The sequence below is a fragment of the Pipistrellus hanaki genome, assembly GCF_964339955.1.
Source record: "Pipistrellus hanaki genome assembly, chromosome: 1".
NCBI lineage: Eukaryota > Metazoa > Chordata > Mammalia > Chiroptera > Vespertilionidae > Pipistrellus > Pipistrellus hanaki.
Window position 1 is genome coordinate 130438118 of NC_140503.1, and position 13455 is coordinate 130451572.

The 13455-nt window shown below is 45.4% G+C and overlaps 1 protein-coding gene across 3 annotated transcripts in view; it reads right to left on the reverse strand.

The window, feature by feature from the left end:
• Window positions 1-1494: 1494 nt before the first annotated feature.
• Window positions 1495-13455, reverse strand: part of SFMBT2 (Scm like with four mbt domains 2) — a 207140-nt gene continuing 195179 nt past the window's right edge. For all 3 annotated transcript variants that reach the window (XM_084869269.1, XM_084869268.1, XM_084869270.1), the window contains 5 exons: window positions 12172-12347; window positions 10647-10813; window positions 9820-10089; window positions 8555-8683; window positions 1495-1876 (listed from right to left, as the gene is read on the reverse strand). In XM_084869269.1, coding sequence (XP_084725395.1) covers window positions 1736-1876; window positions 8555-8683; window positions 9820-10089; window positions 10647-10813; window positions 12172-12347 — 883 coding nt within the window. In that variant the 3' untranslated portion in view covers window positions 1495-1735. The remainder of the gene's footprint in view (window positions 1877-8554; window positions 8684-9819; window positions 10090-10646; window positions 10814-12171; window positions 12348-13455) is intronic.

Here is a 13455-nt window from a genome sequence, read left to right on the forward strand (position 1 = left end):
CCTTCCGTCAGCAGTCCCCAGGCAAGTGCATTTGCCACAAGTTTAAAACTGGACTGCAGAAATCAGCTACAGGGGGATGAAAATGTCTCAACCGCAAAATACTTGTTTTCCATTTTCATCTGGAGCAGTGACAGAATGTTAGTATGGCTTAGCATTAGTAATCAAACTTTTCCAAGTCTGGCAGTCCTGCCTTAAAATGTAGCAGAAGTACGAGCAGCTAACAAGCGCCCTCCCCGGCAACCCCATCCCCTTCCATGGTGTTAGTGGAATTGTTGAGACTCTGATCAAAGCAAAAAGATGAAGGTGATGATAGTGAGAAACGTAACTGAAGGGCTTGCAGCCTCTGCCTTTGGTGTTCACTTCTGAACAACTTGGCATTTAAAAAGGTATTGGGGCAACTACCGTAACACAACACAATATAGTCCATTTGGGTTTGAACATATATATTGGATCACTCAGGGGGCATACACATGTGAAGTGTTTGGTACACACAACCAGCCAGTTCTCAGAGTCACAGACCTTTCTTTACCAATTTAATAAAAATTGCCCAAGAAATGTCATAAGAATCTAAAGCCAGAGTGAGCTGCAGGACTCTGTGGACACCTCTTTTCCCCATTTACTCTTTTCCCCATTTTGGCCAATCTAGACTCTTCCCTTAGCAGGAGAATGGAGACAGGAAAAGGTGTGCTCACTGCTCCAGTCATAAGTGTCTCAGCCAGTCACTTGGCAGGAATGATCGCCACCCAAGATTACAGTCATCAGCCACGCCAGGGAAAGACCAGGCCTGACTCCAGGGCACTGCCCACTCCGCTGAGGCACTGGCCGATTGTAAAGGAGTGGCCAGGGCCAAGCATGAGAATGCCCTTCAAAGGGAATCTGCTAAGGGCACGTAGCTGGTATATAAGAAGTTTCTCTCAAATCTCTTCCCACTCCTGTGATCTGAAATTAATCTCCACCTTCACTATACAACTCGGCATTTCCCCAGAGACTAAAGGAGTCTCTCCCAGATACAGTCACACTTCAATGAGAACGTGAGAGATATGTGAGATCCCGTAAGAGAACCTGCAAACAGGTGTCCATGACTCATGGAAAATGGTCTCATCACCAGGACACACCGCCTTCCTTCACCCCCAAATTTCCTAGAAGGCACCTCTGACGGGCGATGCAGGGTTAGCACACCCCTTCACAGCTATGTCCTGAAACATCGCCTACAGCTGTGTTTGAGAAACTAGTTGCCACCAAGATCAAACGGCGGTGACAGTCACACGTGTACAGGTACGAAGAAGCATCTGTGAATGCGCCTGAGAATGATTAGAGCAAACACCACCAGCCAGGCAGCCTCCTGGGTCACACTGAAAAGACATCAATGCACCTTCAGCTGTTTTCAAAGACACATGGGCCCCGGTTCAGGGAGGCCCCGTTCATAGGAAGCCGCCTGGTTTGGGGTGGGGCAAAGGCGAGAGGTGGCTGTACAAAGAAGCTCCTCATATCCCGCAGGGTCTGACACAGAACTTTAATGTGCACCCTCCAGAGCCACTGCTGTGGTCCTGGTGTGTGCTTTGAACACAGGGAACTATGAAACAGGCTGGGGGTGAAGGAGGTCCTTGGTGCTTCCTGTTTTCCGGTGACTGAATGAATCATCTCACGTCTCCAGGGAAGAATAAAAGTTCCAGTCCTGGACACCTTCCTCAGACACCGCATCACCAGACAACGACCGCCTCCGTGGAGGGTAGAGTCAGTTGGCATACTGGGCGTAGAAAGCCACTTTAACTCTCTCGATCTGATGGCACAGCTTGATGGCGGGCCCCAGCTTCAGCTCCATGCACTCCTGCACAGTTGGGAGAGTCAGCAGCAGGAGCGCCTGACCGTCGATGTCCTGTTGGAAAATAAAGCCAGGTTAGACCCCAGACAGTGAGCACCGAGGGGAGGTCTTGGTCCCAGCAGCCTTCACCCTGGGTCAAGGGCGGGAGGGGCTGCTCTCCTCTCCTCCCTTTCTGGAGAGCGAGGGCAGACAGCAACTTGGCTGGAAGGCTGTCTCATCTCTCTGTTAACACATTCTTTTTGCGAAAAGATAATTTGGCTATTCTGAAATTCACTTCTGAGCGGGTGGGGATGAGGGGCTGTAGCAGGTGAACTGCTGCAGGAATTCTTCCTCCCACGCTCACTGCCCCTTGCAGGGAGAGCACCCTGCGCCCCGAGGCCCCGTCCTTCCCAAACTCCACTGTGATGTGATCTGGGCACTGGAAAAGGGTTCTGTACTCAAAGAAATGGTCTCCCATCTCACCATCAGAATGGGTGAGAAGATGCTAGAAAAACACACCAGCTACACAGTGCAATTTTCCATAGAGGAAAACACAGGTGTTCAGACACACGGGCACGCACACCTACACCCACATACCTACATCACCCAGAAGGAAGGGCTACCTGTATTTTTATCTTAATTAGTCCTTCTCCGTCTACACGCAGGGGCCCCACAGTGACAATAACATGTCTGTGATACCGCACGGCTGCAGAAGGAAGGCTCCCTGCAAAGCTTTAGGATCATACCACTGGATATTTCTGCCCCTTCGCCCGATTGGTTCTATAGTAATGGGGTCCATTGACATAGATATTATCTGACTGAGTAACTGAATGTAACTACCATCCCTCTTTCCATTCACCAGGACTCTCTTCATACTCCAGGGGGAATACTGAGGCTCCAAGAGACTGTGGGACCAAGGTCACGACAAAGGTCAGGGAAGGAACGACAGCATAAACAGACACTCAGCACACCAGCCTTTCTGCCACAGGGGAAGCAGCGTGCCCAGGGTTGCAATAGCCACGGAGACTTAATTGTCATGCAACTAACTGCATGCGTGATCTCAGGCATCACCTGTCAGTGAATGTCACGTATGTGCTCATTTCTTTTTCTTTTTAAAAAAATATATTTTATTGATTTTTTACAGAGAAGAAAGGAGAGGGAGAGAGAGTTAGAAACATCAATGAGAGAGAAACATCCATCAGCTGCCTCCTGCACACTCCCCAGTGGGTATGTATCTGCAACCTTGACCAGAATCGAACCTGGGACCCTTGAGTCTGCAGGCCAAAGCTCTATCCACTGAGCCATATGGATTAGGGCTCATTTCTTAAACTAATAGTTTATTTAGCTATCTTGAAAATATCTACAACAACAACAACAAAACCAAAGTGAGTAGGAATGTCAGCCTTAGGAAGACTAATGTTATAAAACTATGTGCAGGAGGCTTAGCTATTAACTTCAATGAAATTAACAGAACAGGATAGAATAGACCTGAACTTATTTTAGAAACTGGAAGCTTTTCTTAAAGATGGAAATTGATGCCAAAAAACTACCTAGTTAGAGACAGCATTGAAACTGGAATCATGTTTTTGTAGTGTTAAACTTTGGAAGGAAAAGTTACAGCTCAGCTTTTAACACCTACATTTAGTCATGATGGCCATCCTTGGGCATAGAAAAACAATTATAATTGAAAATCTGCCCTAACATGTAAATGTAACTCTATATAGACAATTTCAGTGACAGTGGCTGCCATAGGCATGTAACACAGGTAAGTATGGGTTGCCATTCACTCAGCAAGCATTTACTGAGAATCTACTAAGTGCGAGGCACACTCTGACAGTCTCTGGGGGTATCATACTGAACAGAACAGACTGACCACCCACTTCCAGGAGACTCTACAAATCTCAAGGGAGGCAGACAAAAAAACAGGCCATTATGATATAGAAAAATATGAATGTATGGGCACAGAGCTACAGGTTCAAACTGAATGGCCAAATGAACTAATCTTACGGGAGTCCAGGAAGGCTTCAGAGATTAGGAGATACCTAAACTGAAACCTAAGGGAACAATGGCAATTATTAAGGAATCAAGGAATTAGTAAGATAATAATTCCCTGAGAAACAAGGAAATACAAACTAGGCCCACAATACAATTTAATTTTATAGCCACAAAAACCAAGATCTAACAATACTAAGTGTTGACACAGAAGTGTACTGTAAAGAGGACCCCCTTACACTCCTAGCAGAAAGGCACACTGTGTATAAGGAAAAAAATCAACTAAGAGCACAGGAAACACCAAGTTCAGAATAGCATTTACGGCCAGTGGAAATCAAGGGGGCTGTGCCTGGAGTTTACCATAAGAGGTCTCCATTTTGAGGCCACAGTTGGGGGTAGGGGGTGGGAAAAGTCCATTCCCTGTGTCCTGAATTTCAAATGTAGGCAATCTGGATGGGTGGAATCAAGTCCACGTCTTTGAACTTCCCTCTTCAGAGCAGTTAAACTCTTCTCGTGGGTCTCACGGGACCCACATGGCGGTCCCTGCACATCTGGGACTAACAGAACTGGGAGAAGTACAGCTGAATTTTGTCTGCAGAGACATTCCTATTTGCAGGAAGATGAAGATTATGGGGTGGGGCTGGGTTAAGGCTGAACTATCTGATTCATTACAGCGATCCTGCACACCAGCGTTTTATCTGGGCAAAACTGACAACAACTGGGACGATATCTCAAGTGGGAGCAGCGGTTAAAGCGCAGGCTGTCTGCACTGAGCCCCCTCAGGGCCTCTGCTGTCCTCTGGGTTCTCACCTCATTCGCCATCTTCCATGAGGATGTAAAACAGAACTCTAGAATGTTCTTGTTTTGAGAAGAATACGCTACCCAGAATAAAATCTGACCTCTGATTTCCAACACCAAAGTGTGTGCTGCCTGTTGAAGGCACTAGATTGAGCAGCCTGACCATCGGATTGTCATTGGTATGGGAGAGCAATGGTGGTGGCTACTGTTATCAAATGTGGTTGACCAACATGTCTATCTCATGCTGCAGGCTGCGCATCACCAACGACCATGCAGGGTCCCCACAGAGGAGTTGGGGGGGGGAGGGGGAGAGATGGATAAAAAAATTGGGCAAAACACACATAAGATCCTGCAAGGAGTCAAGGAATGCGGAGGAACTCCACCTGGCAGTTCCTCTCATAAGCAGCTGTTGCTCTGGTTTGAAGAAAGGTTTCTTATTTCCATTGATTTTGTAGTAACAGACCTCACAGTTAATTTAATTCTTACAAATGTGCTTTCACATAATTCAGAACTGCTGGCAAATCACTTGTCATGTTCAACACAGAATTAGCACAAATGGACTACTAATTTTTAGAAAATGAAATGTAATGAAATACACTGCGTGAAAGTTATGCTTAGCACATGGCAGAATTAACTTTATTTTTGTTTGATAAAGAGGTCAGTATAGGACGTGGCAGTTTCTCAGTGGGAACATTCAAGTCTACTGAAGTAGAAAGAAGAGGGAATAGTCTAAAAGTAAACCTGTAAACTATGCTGACAATTTTTTATTAAAATAAATCACTAATCTGGTTCTTTGATTATTCTGTGTCTCCCATTCATAAAAAGTGAATGAATAGGCAAAAATTTTTTGAGTGTTTGTTTAGTTATAGAAGTATGGGGTTTTACTGGTTAATATACATGTGTACAACATGAAATTACAGAGTATAGATTTTTTAAGCAGTTGCCATAATGTTTAAGAATTATAAGGCATGTATTCCAGGAATGGGAAGTTTATAATTTCTACAAATGCTCCTGGTGATTAAGATAGTCTCTGAATTTACAACACCCAGAGGAGCGAGCTCACATAGCGATCACCATTCCGTGCCCTGTGATTTTTTCACAAGCTGGTGCATAGAGACCCCGGGCTCCTTCCAGTTCATCTCAAAATTCACACGGCGCCTGGAGTGTCCTCTGGAGACCTCACCAATCACAGCCGTGGCATTCCCACTCAAAGATGATAGAAAGTATTAGTAAAAATTAGTAATTAAAGGTCTGATTGAACAAGAAAGGACTCAAGTGCCCCTGTGTTTCAGATAGCACAGCGGGGTAACAGCCTTTTATTATGACAGGCAAAATGGCCTATCGTGGAATTTGAAATTAATAGGAATGAGGCTATTATCAATTAAAGTCCACCTATTTTTCCTTTTACATGAGAAATAAGTAGGTATGTAGAATCAAGCTTTTAACTGATGTGAGAAAAGCACCTGAAGGGAGGGCCCTGCCCATTGCTTGGCTCTAGAAGTGGCAACCTGCCAGGAACACTTCACGTCTTAGAAGCCTTAGCCTGGGAAGGCATGGAGCTTTCAAAGATGCTGTTATAAGCAGACCTTAGAAGCATTAAAGTAAAAAAGACTCAGCATACGTTGTACTTGAGCCTTCTCCCCAAATCAGCTTTGATTTCACTTGTTTATTACTAGAAACTTGTAAAAGGAATCAACGCATGAGCCAGTTAACCTTTCACAGCGCAAATGGTCTCAAGCTTCATGGATAACCTGGCATCCTGGTGGGAGAAACTCTGCCCTCTGTTCTGTGTTAGGACCAATTGAAAAACATTTATCAGTTAAAGACTAGAGAGACATACACTGAGTGGCCAGATTATTATGATCTCTGAATGCATAATAATCTGGCCACTCAGTGTATATCCTATATATAATATATGATTATACACACACACACACACACACACACACACACATATATATTCACACACACACACATACTGAGTGGCATATTATTATGCATTCAGAGATCATAATAATCTGGCCCCTTAGTATATTTTTCATTTATGAGTTACAGTCATCTCATCTGCTAGATTTGGGCCTAAAATAAAACAAAAAGAAAACTTTAGACTGATAGAGAAGGCTGCATTTCCCATCTGCCTTTTGACTATAGAGGTTCCATCAGTATATGTGGATTGTGCACATATGAATGAGTAGATACATGTTACACCATCATGTTTTATACCTGCACTTGTCATGTATTCAAATGCAATGCTTTTAGCAAGATTTCAAAGTTCTGCTGTATTTTCATTCTCAAGACAGAGACATAGCTGATCAGCATGCTCCAAGTCAAAAAAGTCCTAACATTTCTTGTAATTCTCTCTCTTTTCTGTCTGTGTGTTTTAATAAAGAGACATGTTCATTAGGCAGGTTCCTTGTGTCTAAGAAAGAAGCTTTTTCCTACCTGTCTGCTTTTAAGTGTCACCCAGAGAGGAAATGCAGTCAGACAGCTGGGAGGTAACCTTGCCCTCTCACCACCATTCATTCATTCATTCATTCATTCATTTTTCATTCATTCAGGGTGCACGCATGGTTGTGTATACAAGACTCTCATGGTCAATCAGAGACCTTTAAACATTAAGCACTTCTCTCCCCTGGGAGGAGCTGGGAACCACAGTTATTTGCTTTTCACAAGTCATTGCCGCATTATGGTGAACTTGGGAGAAAAGCTGAGAAATTCACTGGGAGCATGGGAAATAAGAGGCCTTTCTTTTTTTCTTCCTGATTTATTGCTCGAATTGCCCCTTTTCTAAACTATTGGTTTGTTTGATCTAAAAAAAGACTGGATAGACATATTTTTAATTTACTTTATGGAAAACTTTAAGAAAAATAGACAGGGTCTTGAGTGACATATATTTACATTGTGACACAATGCAAGAAATTTTTAGCAGATTAAGCAAACCCAGCAGAGCACGCACCACAGGCTTAAACTTGAACTTTTTATATGAGGCCAGTGAGAAGTCTGCGAGGAGGCATGGGTTTAGAGAGTACCAATTTGTTCACATATTAATTTGAGGGAAAATATAAATAAAAACCATCCTTTCCTATGGTTCATCATGGCGCATCTTACATTTTAGCGCGTTACAGTCACCTCATATGCTAAATTTAAAATTCCTATAAGATATAGATTGCATCACTTGTTTTTGTGTTTATCCATCACTAGCACAATACCCACCTGACATACTCTGGGCTTTAAAATATTTTCCCAAGCCAAAGGGAAGCAAGGAAGAAAACAGTGTTGAAAGCAGCATGAAGAAAAACAAAGTGTATAGAAAATTACTTCTGGAAAAAACTGACGTGTCATATCTTTCCCTATTTCTCCCACTAAACATAAAGAAAAGCCCTAGATGTTATAAACAAACAAACTTCAGAGGAATTTGAAAGTGAAGAGAGGCAGACCCGCTGGGACTGCGGGACCCAAGATATGGCTTGGGGGTGAGTGCTCTGGGTTTTCTTTCTTTGGCTCCTATACCCAAGGCTTATTGCTAAAGAAGCTGGGGACCCAGAAATGCCAATGGGCATAGATGACCGAGACCTGCTCCCTCTAGCCAGAGGACTGGGGAAGGGGTGGCCTGGGGAGACAAAACCTTTCAGACAACGGCTGCTCCCCTGCGGGACAAAGCGGCCCAGGCACCATCACCAGCACAGGTGGCGCCGGGTCCCCACCCCCAGAAGTGGGGTATCTAAGAAGGTCACGTGGAGAGTCGAGACTCCCATCTCCACTTGGCCACAAAGAATCCTCCAAGGAGGTGTCGGTGAAGACCATATGTGGATCTCAGACTTCTGCCCCCCACATACAGAAGAAATGAAGACGTGCCCCTTCTCTTACCAAAGCTGTGTCTCAGGATGCCAGTTAAAACAGGGAGTTAATTGAGAGCCAGAGTCTCATAATACAAACAGCAAGTACACCACAGAGCCACTGTACCTGTTCCTGAAAAATCTTGGCCAAGGGGGCGCAGTCTGTCAGTTTGATGAACCGCACCACGTCGGTCACCGTCCACTCTAGCGGGTTGCTCTCCAGAATGAGCCGCTCCTCCTCCTCCTGCTTTGTTTCCTGTGGAGATGGAGGAAGCGGGAGGTCATTGTATCACTGCATGGGCGGTGGGGTCCTTTAACGCTTTCTGGACCCTGAGGGGATTCCCCGTAAAGTCTCTCATAACTCGCCAGGACAAGCCACAGAGACTTCCTGGGGACCTTCTTAGCAACTCATCTGGGTTATGACTGCCTCCAGTGATGGGTGTGCCTTTAGAGTAAGGTGACCAGACGTCCCACTTTTGGTGGGACAGTCCCGATTTTTAACACTTTGTCCCGCGTCCCGAGGCATTTCTTTCCAAAAATCGGGACTTTTTTTTAAATGCCTCGGGATGCGGGACAAATTGTTAAAAATCGGGACTGTCCCGCCAAAAGTGGGACGTCTGGTCACCTTACTTTAGAGTAGGGGTGTCGAACTCAATCAGAGAAGGGGCCAAAATCTAAAATCCAGCCTAAATCGCGGGCCGAATGGTTTACTTTACAGTCATAAACTGACAATGTCATAAACTGACAGCGGAGTGCAGTGATGACAGCGCGGTGCGGGCCACATTGCAAGGCCTGGCGGGCTGTATTTGGCCCGCGGGCCTTGTGTTTGACACATGTGCTTTAGAGGGAAAATATTTTTTAAAGGGAGTGATAACAGCTGTGGAATCCCATGTTCAGGAAAACTTGGGACAGCGGACCGAATAGGAGAAATGAATGACAAAGGGCATCTGCAAATGTACACAAGACAGTGAGCTGCTCCCCCATTTGTTTGGGGGACAATGGTGTCAGTGACCTGCTGGCTGATCATCTGGCACTCGTGGGCTTAGGGGAGACCCACCAGGCTGATTTACTATTTTATGGCATCATAGAGCACCCTATAAAGGGAACGACTAATGTTCAATGGGACCTTGAGGGCTTCTGTCTGTGCTCCTCAAAGAATTCTTGGTGGTTTTAAAGCCTTCCTTCAGAACTCCAGTCTGATGCTCACTGACCCACTCAGTCAAGCCATGAAATCACCAAGCCTCTTGCCCTTGACTTAAAATTAGGCTGGAGCCATGCTAGTGTTTTTAGTATTTTAAAGAGGTGCCCAAAAATATAGGTCAGGAACGATAATGCATTTTCTTCTTCAACACTCTGCCTGGACAAGCCAGTTCCTGGGCCCACGTGCTTTACCTGGGCTGTGCCCTTGTCCTGGCCGGCTGCCAGGCCCTTGTCGCCGCCCTCGGCACAGGAGGCGGCCTGCACTCTCCGGCCCCTTCTCATCCGTTCCACGGGCAGCCGGGGCTCAGGCTCGGAGCTGCTCCTCAGGGTGACGGCCCTCCGGGGCCTGGCAGAGGGGACCTCGGCCAACGAGGTGTCTATCTGGTCATCCCGCAGCTCAGAGCCGGTTTCCTCGCTCCCTGTGTCATCATCCAAGGCATCCGCATCCTCCTCCTCACTTTCCTGGGAAGGAGGGAAACATGGGGATGGAGTTACATAAGAGGAGCCTTCATGAACACGCGAGGCTGGGCTCTACCCCAAGGTCTTTCCCGTCCAGGTGGCCCTGAGGACCAATCTGCAGGTCCCAACCACGGTCCCAGTGGCAGCCCTTCCCCAGATGGAGCAGCTGACAATCTAAATCAACAAATGAGAGCCGAAACCAGTGTAGCTCAGTGGATAGAGCGTCGGCCTGTGGACTGGAAGGTCCCAGGTTCAATTCCGGTCAAGGGCATGTACCTTGATTGCGGGCACATCCCCAGTAGGGGGTGTGCGAGAGGCAGCTGATCAATGATTCTTTCTCATCAATGTTTCTAACTCTCTATCCCTCTCTCTTCCTCTCTGTAAAAAAAAAAATCAATAAAATATATTTAAAAAACAAAACAAAACAAAAAAAAATGAGGAGGAGGGTGCTGGTATCTCATGTGTCCAACCATTCCGATCAGACTTCACTGAGGCCATTGCTCTTGCCCCCAGGCCCTGTGTCCCAGTGCAGAGCTGGGAGGTGCTCCCGGTGAACATACCTCCCCCGAGCCTGCCGCAAAGTCCACGGTAGAAGACCTCCGTTTTTTCTGCACAAAAATGGATTTTCGCCGTTTCCTACGCCTGGCTGGTTTAGGGTGTCCACTTTCAATGCTGCTCTCCCCAATTGGGGGCTTAATGATCTTCTTTCTCTTTCCATAATAATAGGCTACAAGGAGAGAGAAAAGACAGGGGATTTAAAGTGTTTTTTTAAAAGGCTACACACACATACATGCATGGACATAGAGTGCAGGGGCAAGAGGGAGAAGATTCCTATGATTCATCCATGAGTGACCGTGTAGGCAGGATGAAATGGGGAGATATAATATATATCACATAGGAAATGCACACTCTGAATAGTGTTTCAAGCATGTTCAGGTTCCTGACACACCAGGTGACAAATGCCATCAGGATGGGGCCCACGGAGCACCGACCGTGCCTGTGGGTCCTGGAACATGGGCCGGCAGAACAAACTCCCAGGTCACTGTGATGGGGGTGTAGACACCCCTTGGATTAGACACAACTGAGGCAGACACAGACAGAGCAGAAGCCAGGACCAGAGAGCCTTCAGAGCCTGTGCTGTCCGCGGTGCAGAGGTGAGACCAGAGCAGAGGCAGGACAGGGCCCAGGGAGGCCAGCGCGAGAAGGAGAGGTCACCAATTGGTGGGGAGATAGAAGGGGCAAGTGCCGAGGGAGAGAACATCCTCCCGGGAAGAGGTCAAAGCAAAAGCGAGGGCCTTGGTAGCTACTCTCCCAGGCCGGGTGGAGAAGCAGAGTCAGGAGCACAAAAAGCGAAGAGTGCTCTGCCCCTTCAAACTGCTCCTGTCTGAAGGAAGTAGTATCAACAGGAGAGAAACAGATTGTGACAAGGGTGTTGCCCGTGTTAAAAAAAAAAAAAAAAAAAAAAAAAAAAAAAAAAAAAAAAAGCAGTGAAAGACTCGCCATAACTGCTTAGTGTTAAAAACCAAGAAGTAATTCTGGTGACTAGCCATTACCAATAACCTGTTTTATTGTGCCCTTCTTTTAGTTTTAGTTTTCTGAATCAACCAATGTCCTGACATGCATAACAGCATATACACTCTCGACTCTTTGTCGTCAATGCCAACCAGTGACACACGTCCTGATTTTAATCACCCACCCCCTCCTTAGACCAAGCTGGAAAACACAGAACCATTGGCCACAGCAGATCATAGAGAATTCTTCCACAGCAGTCCCTATGAAAAACATCTCCAAAGGTTATTTAAGCCCGGCCAGTGTGACTCAATGGTTGAGTGTTGACCTATGAATCAGGAAATCATGGTTCAATTCCAAGTCAGGGCTCATGCCCGGATTGCAGGTTCGATCCCCAGCGTGGGGTGTGTGCAGGAGGCAGCCGATCAATGATTCTCTCTCATCGTTGATGTTTCTATCTCTCTCTCCCTCCCCCTTTCTCTCTGAAATTAATAAAAATATGCTTTTTAAAAAAAAATTACTTAAAAAACCACACACACTAACTACTTGACCCTTCTGTTCAGTATTTGTACTCACTGTACTTGGTTTTGGTATGAATGGAGCAGTTTTCTGGGCAGTTTTCAGAAACCAGCACAGGACTGAACAAATTTGGACAGCACTCCAGCTTGGCACAGACCCGTCTGCAGAAGTCCGCTACTTGGTCAGAAGTTCGTACAATCTTGGCCACGGCCCTATATGTTTTGCCTCTGTACCTAGAAGGAAGGAAGGAAAAGTTTTGGCAAGATGCAGAATTACTCAGCCCTAGTTTGCAGAGTGTCTCCCAAAGTACCCTTTTATTTTGTGACAATAAAGCAGGTTTTGTGTGATTTCCATGTCATTTGTTTTTATCACTCTTTATGTTCTCTCACAAATATTTTTAAGGAATGCCAGTGCTGACAGTGCTAAGAGAACCACCACAGTAAAGATTTCCACTTAGCATATTCTCACTGTGGCATAAGTAATTCACACCAATTCCAGATGCTTCCAGAATCTAGATACTGTAATTTGTTGCTTATCAATTTTGAGAAGAAAACATTCTCCTGCCCAAGAAAAAACCATATGCAGTGAAATTACCAACATAAAATAGGACCCAGATCTTCTGGAAAGCGGGTTGGGTTCTGCTTTAACGTAAGTCCTGCAGGCCTCCTCCAAATATAGGGTGCCCCAAAAATGTATACACACTTTGGATAATTATAAAGGCAGTGTTTATTAAAATACATTTCATTTTCAAAATTGAGCTATCAGCTGTTTTGGGAGACACCCTGTTTTTATGGTAATTAATGATGCAAATAATGCCTCCTTGAAAGGATGAGAGCATTTGGAAATAGGTTGAATCAGCTTTCAATATATTTTTTAAACTATCATTGGCATAAAATAATTATAAACTCTTGGGTTGGCAGCAGATCATAGGTCCTTACTTTTAGTTCACATTCACTGAACTTAAGAGTCCATTGAAATGAGAACACATCAAATTGAAATCTTGAACAAGAAATTATTTTCCAGAAAACTAGCAGGTGGGGGTGGCTCTGGCAGAGAACAGGCATGGCTTTTGGAAAGCTAACCGAATGCAGAGACGCTGCCCAGTAGTGAGTGAGGATGTAAGAGAACTCTTCGCAGCCTTGCTCTTTCACACACACAGAGGTTCAGGTCCCGGGCAACCCACCACACATCACAGGGACAGGAGGCGAATCGTGCAGCTGGGAGTGTAACATCAGGTAATCATCACCATCTTTGCAGTTTGTGAATAAAACACTTAAGTTCAAAACATTAGATCTGGTTCACTAAAAATACGGTGATGGAAATAAATAGCTTTTATTTCAA